Source organism: Nicotiana attenuata, unplaced genomic scaffold (genome assembly GCF_001879085.1).
Source record: "Nicotiana attenuata strain UT unplaced genomic scaffold, NIATTr2, whole genome shotgun sequence".
Lineage (NCBI taxonomy): Eukaryota > Viridiplantae > Streptophyta > Magnoliopsida > Solanales > Solanaceae > Nicotiana > Nicotiana attenuata.
The window spans coordinates 460,145-472,177 of record NW_017670657.1 but is presented as its reverse complement, the minus strand read 5'-3'; the positions used below and the strand labels follow the sequence as shown (position 1 = coordinate 472,177).

Genomic DNA, 12,033 nt, shown 5'->3' with positions numbered 1-12,033 from the left:
ATATATATATAAAATAAACTATAAAACACTAAAATTTATATAAATACAAAATGAAACTTTTAATAATCCAAATTGTCCGACAAGTTAATAATAAATCCATAGATAGTGATGAAACCAATAATATACATTTGATATTTCAACATCAAAAGTTTTAAAATGTTTTGATAACAAGCATTCCTAGAAACCGCCACATGCATCTACAACAATTAACAATTCAAAATTCAAGTAAGGTCTAGATCTTAATCACTGCCTCCGTCTTCCATCTCTTCATCTACGCCACCTACAAAAGAGTATAAAGTGAGATTTGCAAAATGGATTATGCTCGGACCAAAGGTAAAGAAGCTGTTCTGAGGCAAGAAGAACCAAAGGACCAATTGTAGTAATATTGGATTACAAAGCTTCCCCTACTATAACCATAAGATCTTTAGAAAGATTAATACGAACTTTTCCTTGTGGATCTTCTTGTTCAAAAACACATCTATAAGCTTTATCATCAGCACATTTATGTGTTCTAACCATATGCATTAATCTATACTTAGCTCTATTGCTGTCTTTTCTTTTGTTTGACAAAAGTATAGCAGCACCACCCATTCTAAACAAACAATTAGGCAAAAGCATTGCTCTTTCTGAACCTTGGTAATAATTAGGTGTAATAATTTCACTACTTACAACTAAAGCAGATGAATTTGGAAGAACTTGTAGAAGGTCTCTAGCTAAATCAATAGAGATTAAACCAGCACTACATCCCATACCAGAAAGATTGTAACTTTTTATGTTACTTCTAAACTTGTATTTGTTCACAACCATAGCTGATAAAGATGGAGTTGGAGAAAACAAGCTGCAGTTAACGATAAGAATATCGATATCTTTAGGTTTTAGACCTGTTTTCTTCATTAAGTTGTCAATAGCTGAGAATATGACAACTTCAGCTTCAGCTCTAGCAGATTCCATTGTTGGTGTTGGAGGTATGTAATGACAAGCAGTAGGCAAACAAGTTTCTTCACCAAGTCCTGACCTTTCAAGAATTGGCATTTGGAACTTCACACTTTCAGGATTATCTTTCAAGAATTTCAGCTTCTTTATTTATTTATTTTGAATGAGAAACAGGTTTGGAGAGAATGCAGGGGAAGCAACAGAAGATGCATTAGCGACAGTAGGGCACTGTGCATCAGGAACTGCTTGGAATGTGTTCAAAATAAGGAAGGCTCTTAATCCTGCTTCTTCTGTATCCTCTGGAGCACTCAATGCAGCAAAAACAAGTAAATAATAGTACTGGTGCACACAACAAGATTTAGAATCTGAGTGGGGTCGAGTACAATAAATTAATGAGTTCTGCAAGTGCATTGACCATATAAAGACATCACCATAAGCTAACATAGTACAAACTGTATTAAGCTAACATAGTACAGTTATGTACCGACAGAACTCCTAGAAGAACCATCATTGCTTTAAGAAGCCAATACTCCAACAAAAATGAACTTTCAACAGACTGAACAAATACATTAGTAGTTATGAATAATAGAACATTGACCACAAGTTTATCCAGTCTATCTCTCCAACATAGAGTTGTCTTTATAACTATTATATTTAGTAGAGCAATCAGAGTACAAATTACCACTACCGCCCAGAGTTATCAGGCCACTTGAATGAAGTAATGAAATCCAAATCAACAAAGATAATAGGGAATGACAGTACTCTTTTGAACTCTTGCGCACTGATAAAGAGAGAGAGCGAGAGAGTGCACAGTTTCAGATAGGTTTGGGTTGTGTTGCGCTCGTTTTTTTTATGTTTCGGCGCCGTTTCTTCAAGCATAAATGATATCATATTGAACAAATGAGCTGACCGTGCGGGTCCATGTATTGATACCATAGCGCGTGAGTTGTCCGAGTAGCATGTGAGTTGACCGTGCGGATCCAGGTATTGATATGATGGCATGATTGAGTGAGGCCGAGGGCCTGGTTGTGAGGATAACTAATACCATATCGCGTGAGCTGTCTGCGTAGCACGTGAGCTGACCGCGCGGGTCCAGGTATTGACACCATAGCGCGTGAGTTGTCCGCGTAGCACGTGAGTTGACCGTGCGAATTCAGGTATTGATATGATGGCATGGTTGAGTGAGGCCGAGGGCCTGGTTGTGAGGATATTAATACCATAGCGCGTGAGCTGTCCGCCTAGCACGTAAGCTGACCGTGTGGGTCCAGGTATTGATACCATAACGCGTGAGTTGTCCGCGTAGCACGTGAGTTGACCGTGCGGATCCAGGTATTGATATGATGGCACGTGAGTTGTCCGTGCTTAGCGCTTGGGCTTTGGGAGCCCCTCCGGAGTCTATACACATCCCCAGTGAGCGCAGAGTGTTGAGTGTATTGAGTGTTGAGTGCTGAGTGCGAGTGATGAATGATGGAGTGACACTGCTGTGAGGTTGCATTTACTTTTGTTGTTGCTGCATTTTACTTGTTAAATTTCTTTGTGGCATTTACTGAGTTATGGAATTTACCTGTTTATTTCTATTTATTTTTAAATTGTGAAAATAAAAAATTAGACTGTTATGCTTAGCTCGTCACTACTACTCAGTTCCTTAGTTGTTTCTGTTACTATTGAGCCGGTTGTACTCATACTACACCCTGCACTTTATGTGCAGATCCAGGTGAGTTAGAGCGCGGTGATTGTTGAGTTCAGGCCGGCTATCTTTGGTGATTGCAAGGTAGCTGCTAGCGTCCGCAGGACCTTGTTACTCCTCTTGTCATTTCTTCTTTTGGACAGTTAGACAATTTATATATCTTAATTTATAGTTTTAGACGTTCATGACTTAGTGACACCTCGATGTTTGGGGCTCGCTTTCCGTATTTTTCTATATTATATTTAGAGTTGATTTAGTTTATGAAAAATTTAAATGAAATATCTTATTAATTTCTTATAATCGGTTTAGTAGTAATATTTTGGGAAGTAGGCTTGCCTTGTAACACGATAGGCGCCATCACGACCATGGTTAGATTTTGGGTTGTTACACCTCTAATAGAAAAGTGGGCCACGCGTACGTGTGCACCATAGTTTTAGAAGACTCAGAAGGGAGGCGTAAGAAGACGGTTCAATACAGATCAAATAATATCAAAGCAGTAAATGAGCGGCGATTAGCACATTAGGCCCACAAACACAGTAATATCAACAATCAAGAAAGTCAAGTATAGATCACATTAACAAGCTCGAATTCTGAACCCTGAACCAGAAGTTCTGGGTTATTTTTCCCCGCAGAGTCGCCAGACCTGTCACACCTCCTTTTTTTGAGGAATAGGGAGTTTTTTCAATTTAAGTGACATTATTCGAAAAGATTTTAAATCTCAAATCGAGGAAATTTGACTCTGTTTAAAATTCCGCGAAACTAGAAGACTGGGTAAGAAATTCTGTTAATCCGGAAGAAGGTGTTAGGCATTCCCAGATTCCGTGGTTTAGCATAGTCGCTTTGATCATGCCTGGCTTAATTAATTATTTAATTACGTATTTTAGAACCTATGTGCATTTTAACCTTTTACCGCATTTAAATTACCTAATTATGGTGTTATGAAACGGATCACATGTGTGCGAATCCGTTTTATTTGACGTGCTAAAATTATGTCACGCGTATGTGTACACAGTCAATAACACTTTATTAATATTAAGATTGTTTTTCTCAAAGTTGTGAACGCATACTTCGGCTTTAATTTTGGAAATCACAATTATGTCACGCAAACGTATACATAACCGCGATAGATTAATTAAAAGCGCGCCTAAAGAACTCTAACGGTGTTCATTATTCTTCCTAAACTTTGAGATTTTTGTGAGGCCAAGAGTTTATGGATATGAGATTGTTTGTGGAAGAGGTGTGACTTAGCTATTATCAACAAGTCGCTAAATATAACTTAGCACTCTATCTTTTGGGATTAACGAAAACTGTAGTCCAAAACCCATTCTTTTGACTAAATAAAACTGCAGCCCATTCAACTTAAATCATGATAGGATCCAGAGCTTCTCTATTTTAAAATTACAGGCCCAATACTAAACTTCATATGGCCCATTACCCTTTGAATCCCGCAGACTAAACAAAAGAAGTAATGTCCAAAAATAAAGCTTATTTTGCAACTCCAAACATAAATCAATTACCCTCAAACTATTTTATTTAATAACAAAATCTAACATGATATAATAGTAATAAAGTAATTAATTAAAAACATCTCAACACTCAGTAAACAAACCTAAACGAAATAAACAATTAAACAATACGACATGGTAGGGAACGGGTTAAAGCATGAAATTTGGAACGTTATTGAGCAGAATAGGAACAGGAATGAACCTTTCAATAGATAAAAAATTTTCTTCAATACATAAGGAGCAGAGATCCGTTGAGCTTTTGCACAAAACTGAATCGCAACCGGAACCGGCGGAAATCTTGACGGGACTTCAAATCATGACCTCGACTGAACTTGTATTTTTAGTGGTGATTTGGGGCTGATTTTGAGACAGTTTCGAGAGTGTTTTTAGGTGATTTTCGGGCTGTGTTTTGGTGGTTGTTTCGCTGGTATTTCAACAGTGTTTTGGAGTTTTTTTTAGGGGGGGGGGGGGGGAGGGAGAAAGCAGCAGGTTTGGTCGCGTTTTGAGATCGATGTTGGATGATTTTGGCGACCGTTTTTCTGCTGTTTGACGATGGTTTAGTGACTGTTTTTGGGGATATTTTAAGGTGGACTTTACAGCTGGTTTGTGTGGGTTTAAGGGGGAGGAATAAGGCTTGAAAAAAGGATAATTTTGTGCTCCTCAAATAGCTATTGCTGCTGCGTTTTTACTGCTGAAAATTGGTGTTTTAGGTGACGTTTTGCTGAGATTTTTGGCTTAGTTTGGACATGTTTGTTGGGCTGGTTCAGGGCTATCTTGGAGTTGATTTTCAGAGCTCGTTTTGGGGTCATTTGTGGCTGCTTTTTAGCTGGTTTTTGGTGACCGTTTGGTGCTATTTTCGGTGTCCATTTTGCTGCGTTTTTCAACTGTGTTTGGAGAGCTTTTGGGGGTGATTTTGCTGGGTTTCTAATGGAGGAGAATGGGTGGGGAGCTATGGCTGTTTGGTGGAATTTTTATGGAGCTTTACATGGTGATCGGTGTTTTAATTATGAGGATGACAGTGAGAAAACAAAAGAGAACTCTTTTGAATAAAGAAGGAGCTCCCCTTTTCTTAGGCCCCGTTTGGCAGTTTTAAAATAAATTTGAGATTTATATTCAAAACTCATGTTTGGCCATGAATTTTGCTCATATTTTGGCCAAATTCCAAATTCCAAATTTCAAATTCCAAAATCAGCTATTGGGCCAAACGCTAGCTTAGTTGTTGTTGCTCTGCTTTTTCTAAGCTACTAGGCTCCTCTAATTGTTCTTTTTCGTCCGTTTCCCCAGATCCCTCCCTGTGCTCTCTCTGTTTTCTGTTTTTTTTTTCCCAGTCCTCCCAGGTGTTATGTGGGTGAGGTCTTATATGATATGTGTGTGTATTAGATGGTGTGAGGTGGGTGAATTGGAGGACAAGAAATATTTCATCACAGCTAACGTGCGCTTGGCTAGTGCATTTGCCAAAATCTTTCAAGATAAGAACAACACAAAAACTAAAAGAAAAATAAAACAAAAAAAAATGATGCATTCTAAAAGATCACTGTATGGAAAAAACGTGACATTCTCTTTCTTTTTTGTAGATTTTCTTTATATCTTTTTTCCAGGTAAAATTAATATTCCAAAAGTGTGACTATTTTTTATAGTTTTCAATTTTATTAAATGGACCTACTAATAAGTGAAATAAAGGCTAAAATATCAAGATTAAAATAAACGAATATGAAACACTAAAAAAGTGATAAAGTTTTTAAGTATGATCAAAAATTAGGTGCTCATAAATACCGTGTATGTTGTGGGAATCAGGTCTTTTGCAAATGATCGGATGGGGGTTTATTGGCGTTGGTGAATAATCCTCAGGTGAGATGTTGTTGTCGGGCGTACGTGGATTTGGGGTGACACGGGTTCACCCGGGGGAGTATATATGGCTAAAAAATTTTACTTTCTCCGGTCCATTTTAATTAATTTATTATTTTTTTTTTTGTGGTCCACAATATTTACTTTTTTAGATATCAAGAAGGAATAATTTGTTTTTTTTCAAAGTTATCCTTAGAGTAAAGAGGTTAGGAGTATTTGTTGTATTGCTCAATGAACAAATTAAGATTAATATGGTCAATTTTATTATTAATTAATGTTAAAAGATGAATTCCTTAATATGCGTGAAAACAACCAAAAAAACAATAAAAGTGATTCGAAAGGAGCAATTACGAGAAATGAGCGTAAACATTTAAGAAGAGATACCAAAGGAAAATTTACGAGTAACTGCGGATATAAATCAAAGGTAAAATCTTAAAGGGAGATGCTAAACGACTACACTGGTGCGACCCAACTTTGGCCACACCCGTGAAAAGACATAAATGACCCTCTAACTAATTAGCCTACATTTTTCCCTCCAAAACATAAAATTAAATTTCAAGTTTTGAAGTATGCGAAAATTAATAGTTGGAGATGAAGAGTCTTGTGTATTATATTTATATTTTCATTATATTTATGTGTATTTTATGTTTATACAAAGTATACGATTTAGTGTGTATACAAATTATTGTATTTTCTTCCTTTCTTAAAAAAAAAAATACGGTATACGATTTATTATACTTCCTTCATATCAAACCAAGTCAAGTGGACACTTTACCCTATCTAAAAAATGGATTCAAACCAAGAAAATTCAGTGGTGCAAAAAAATATGAATCCATATCTACTTATTATTTATATTTCATAATTAAGTTGCTAATTATATCCCAAAATATAACGATTGGTGTCAATTGACTAGTGGAACCATAGTAAACGTAATTATATGGTCGTTAACAATAAACGCATGAACTTAATGAATGAAATTATATGTTGGCTACTATACACATATATATAAACGTTCAATGCATCATATATAAAGCGCAACAATGTAATTAACTAGTGTCAATATCTACTTATTATTTATATTTCATAATTAAATTGCTAATTAAATCCTAAAATATAACGATTGGTGTCAATTGACTAGTGGAACCATAGTAAATGTAATTTATGGTCGCTATCAATATCTACTTATTATATATATAGACGTTAAATGTAACTATACAAAAAGCACAACAATGTAATTAACTAGCATCAATATCTACTTATTATTTATATTTCATAATTAAATTGCTAATTATATCCAAAATATAACGATTGGTGTCAATTGACTAGTGGAACCATAGTAAACGTAATTATATGGTCGCTATCAATATACGCATGACCTTAATGAATGAAATTATATTTTGGCTACTATACACATATATATAAACGTTCAATGTAACTATATATAAAGCGCAACAATGTAATTAACTAGTGTCAATATCTACTTATTATTTATATTTCAGAATTAAATTGCTAATTAAATCCTAAAATATAACGATTGGTGTCAATTAAATAGTGAAACCATAGTAAAAGTAATTTATGGTTGCTATCAATATCTACTTATTATATATAGAGACGTTAAATGTAACTATATAAAAAGCGCAACAATGTAATTAACTAGCATCAATATTTACTTATTATTTATATTTCATAATTAAATTGCTAATTATATCCCAAAATATAACGATTGGTGTCAATTGACTAGTGGAACCATAAACGTAATTACATGGTCGCTATCAATATACACATGATCTTCATGAATGAAATTATATGTTGGCTCCTATACACATATATATAGACGTTCAATGTAACTATATATAAAGCACAACAATGTAATTAACTAGCATCAATATCTACTTATTATTTATATTTCATAATTAAATTGCTAATTATATCCCAAAATATAACGATTGATGTCAATTGACTAGTGGAACCATAGTAAATGTAATTTATGGTCTCTNGCATTTATGTATTAGGGTTCTTATTTATTGTAATTTTATTGTTAAGGTATGAAGAAATTTTGTTTGGTTTTCTTACTTTTGGAGTGGTTAAATACTTAAAATTTTATATCTTTTCTCTTAATTCTTGTGGTTATTTGTAGCCAAAGAAGAATTGATAATAAATACTCCATTGCTTAAACTCGAGTAAGTATCTTTACTTATATCTCATTTGCTTCACTATTAATGTTTGAAAGTTTAATTTATTATTACTTGGTTTTCTTTTCACAGGTATATGAAGGTGAAAATTTTTTCAGGGTTGAATTATTAGACAAGTGGTTACATTAGCAATTTGAGGAAGCAACAAATTTTTATTTATTTTTTAATTTATCAATATTCTTGTATTTTCGTTAGACTTTCATGTTGGATATATTTTACTTTATTTGTGTTTTAACTTATGAAGTTTGTAACGAAATATTATCTCAATATAGTATTAGTTCTTTTTAATTTTATGTTCATGGATGGAGATTTTTGTTGTTACCTTGCATGTTATATCCTGTTACTTCCAATTTATATAATAATAATTTCTCGAATTAAAGGAAAATCAGGTAACTAGTGACAAAAATAAAGTTTTCCAAGGATTATTTTATTGACGATGGATTAACTTTGTACTTTGTGACTATTGTAATTATCACTAATTATGACATTTTATGACAATTTTTTTTTGTCGGTAAAAGCAATATATTTAGTGATGAGATGATAGTTTTAACTACAAAATTGTAAACCATTTTTATAAAAGTAAAATTGTCACTAATTTATATATTTAGGGACGAAATATTATTTGTATCTAAAAGGCGATCTTTAGTGACAAAATTACATTTATTCAACTACGAAATATACGTAACTTTAGAGACAATTGATATCGTTACTAATTAAACTAAATAATTAGTTACAAAGGTCGTTTGTCGGCATTAATAACCTTTTTAGTGACGAAAACAAACAACCAGCTACAATTTTTTTTTTTAATATTTTTTTGACGAACAATGGGATGAAAAAAAAACTTCGTTGTTAATATAACTATATTTAGCGACAAAACACAAAGTTGTCTTTGCATACTTTTAGTGACCCTCTTTTAAAGACGAGCAATTGACGAATTAATTTTCCCTGTAACTTGATAAATCATAAGAGAAGAAGAAACCGTCACAAAATTTTTTTTGTGACGAAATATAAGCTTTAAGTGACAAAATAATTCGTCATAGATAATCAATTTTGTTGTATTGTTAAGTAGGGTATCATGTGTTTAAATAGTAGGGCTTTGAAGACCTACTAAAAAATATACGAAATACACACTCAAATACTAAATATATACGAAATGTACAATTAAATCCATGTATAAAGATGAATTATTTCGAATTATATGGGTGTATACTACAAAAAAAAAGGATGGAAATATGTTTTAAAAAAATAAAAGAAAAGTTTTATGGAAAATAGGGTTTGAACCCTTGAGATCTTCCATGTATTGGGAAGACAAATATTTAATGGAGGGAGACAAATATTCAAAAGGTTACTGAAAGGGCACTTTGGGTATAAAAATATGCATGAAACCCTAATTAGGGCGTGAAAGTACCTAAATGACCCCATTTGGGTCAATCTGGCCAAAATCGGTGTGGTCAAAAGGATTTTTCCAATCTTAAAATAGCCAAACGTAAAATACACTTTGCAAACATTTCTCAAACCTTTGGCCTTTGCTTTTTCGAGAACTTATGGGAAGGAGCAATTTTGCAACCAACAAGAACAACCGTAAAGAATGTTCCATTGTTAATACAGGCAGATAATAACAGAAGAAATTGAGGCTCAAGAGTAAATTTAAGGGAAGTAAAAGATAGTAATTAATTACGCACTGAAAAGTGAGCAAACTGGAGAGAGATACAATCTTACTGTCGAAATAAGATTGATTCGTCAAAAAAAAAAATAGAGATCAAAAATCAAATTTAATATGCTAGTCATTCCACATAAATCATGCATTTTAATCTACAATTGGGATATCCTAAAACAAAGAAGAAAGAAAACAATATGGTCACTTAGATTGAACCCTCAAATACAATAAGCGACTAAAATAAATGTTGAAATTATAGGGCCCAACCGGGTTCGAACCGGTGACCTCTTGATCTGCAGTCAAATGCTCTACCACTGAGCTATGGACCCCGGCGATTGTAGAAGCTATAGAAATGTTATTAATATTATATGCGCCTCCTCTTGTCAAATTTTGATGGATAACACAGCCGCAACGTCTTGGGGAATGGGGACAACGCATCAAGCTCGAATACTCATATTATCTTAGGATTTAAGTATGCTAGAATGGTCGACAGGTACTGAGAGTAAATTCGGCACTTAATTTCCCATGAAAAAACCTTGATTTTGAATTGAAATCATGTAAAAAGATGTTATAGATTGAAGAAAATGAGTTAGAAATGGCTTACTAATGATTTGAAGAAGAACTTTTCTTTGGAATATCGCCAAAGAGAGTTTAGGGTTTGAGAGAGTTTGAAAAATGAAGAAATTTCGTCTAAGTTATAATTTGCACAGGTGCGGATATCGCATTTGCGATGTCAGGTTCGCAGATGCGAACTCGCAATTGCGGCCCAGGCTTCGCAAATGCGAAGGTAGGCCTGTCCTGCTTTCTTCGCAAATGCGAACTACCATTCGCAATTGCGATCCCTACGGAAGTCGCATTTGCGATATTGAGCTTCGCAAATGCGAAGGTCTCCCTGCCCAGCCCATCTTCGCAATTGCGATATTTCTTCACAAATACGAGCTCGCATTTGCGAAGCCTGCAGACCTGCAACACACCAGCAGTTTTCCTAAGTCAAATTTCACTCCGTGGCCTATCCAAAACTCACCCGAGCCCTTGGGGCTCCAAACCAAACATGCACGCAAGTCCAAAAACAACATATGGACTTGCTCGTGCAATCAAATCATCAAAATAACATTAAGAACTATGGATTAACCCTCAAATTCATAAAATTACTCAAGAACATAAAAATTTCCAATTTTTCTCAAATAATGGTCCGATTTATACCAAACGAACTCTAATTCTTACCAAACTTCACAGATTCAACTTAATTACTATATAAGACCTGTACTGAGCTCCGGAACCAAAATACGGGCCTGATACCATCAAATTGAAACACCTTTAAATTTCCAAAAACTCTTATAATTTCAGTTAAACAATTTCTTTCACAAATCTATTTCTCGGGCTTGGGACCTCGGAATTCAATTTAGGGCATACGCCCAAGTTCTATATTTTTCTACAGACCCTCCGGGATCGTCAAATCACGGGTCCGGGTCCGTTTACCCAAAATATTGACCGAAGTCAACTTAAATTCAAATTTCAAAGGCAAAATCAGCATTTTTACCAAATGTTCACATAAAAGCGTTCCGGGTATATGCCCGAATCACGCACGCAAATCGAGACGAGATAAAAAGAGGTTTATAAGGCCTCGAGACATAGAATTGACTTGTAAATCAAGTGATGACCTTTTGGGTCATCACATCCTCCACCTCTAAAACAACCGTTCGTCCTCGAACGGACATAGAAAAGAAGTACCTGAGTCGGGGAAAAGATAGGGATATCGGCTCCGCATATCGGACTCGGACTCCCAGGTAGCTGCCTCGGCTGGCTGACTTCTCCACTGAACACGAACAGAAGGATAACTCTTCGATCTCAACTGACGAACCTGCCGGTCTAAAATGGCCACCGGCTCCTCCTCATAGGTCAAGTCCTTGTCCAACTAGACAGTGCTGAAGTCTAACACGTGGGATGGATCGCCGTGATACCTCCGAAGCATGGACGTACGAAATACTGGATGCACAGCTGATAATCCTGGTGGCAACGCAAGCTCGTAAGCCACCTCTCCCAGTCTCCGAAGAATCTCAAAAGGGCCAATAAATCTAGGGCTTAGCTTGCCCTTCTTCCCAAATCTCATCACGCCCTTCATGGGCGACACCCGAAGCAATACTCGCTCTCCGACCATGAATGCCACATCACGAACCTTGCGGTTGGCATAACTCTTCTTCCTGGACTGAGCTG

At 35.2% G+C, this 12,033-nt stretch overlaps 1 protein-coding gene and 1 non-coding gene across 3 annotated transcripts; both read right to left on the bottom strand.

Annotated features, from left to right (window-relative positions):
• Positions 1 to 40: 40 nt before the first annotated feature.
• Positions 41 to 5,501, bottom strand: LOC109241960 (3-ketoacyl-CoA synthase 5-like). Of its 2 annotated transcripts, none has more exons than XR_002070327.1 (2): positions 4,328 to 5,478; positions 41 to 280 (listed from the first exon to the last, which is right to left on the bottom strand). XR_002070327.1 is itself a non-coding variant. In XM_019408787.1 (2 exons), exon 2 carries the CDS (start codon positions 1,030 to 1,032, stop codon positions 391 to 393), a length of 642 nt encoding a protein of 213 aa, XP_019264332.1. In that variant the 5' UTR covers positions 1,033 to 1,232; positions 4,328 to 5,501; the 3' UTR covers positions 294 to 390. The 2 variants fall into 2 exon arrangements, 1 of the variants encoding a protein (XP_019264332.1); XM_019408787.1 differs by lacking the exon at positions 41 to 280 and adding an exon at positions 294 to 1,232 and having other exon boundaries at positions 4,328 to 5,501.
• A 4,575-nt stretch (positions 5,502 to 10,076) lies between these two features.
• TRNAC-GCA lies at positions 10,077 to 10,148 on the bottom strand. The gene has a single exon. It is a non-coding gene; the product is annotated as a tRNA-Cys (tRNA).
• Between the last annotated feature and the right edge of the window lie 1,885 nt (positions 10,149 to 12,033).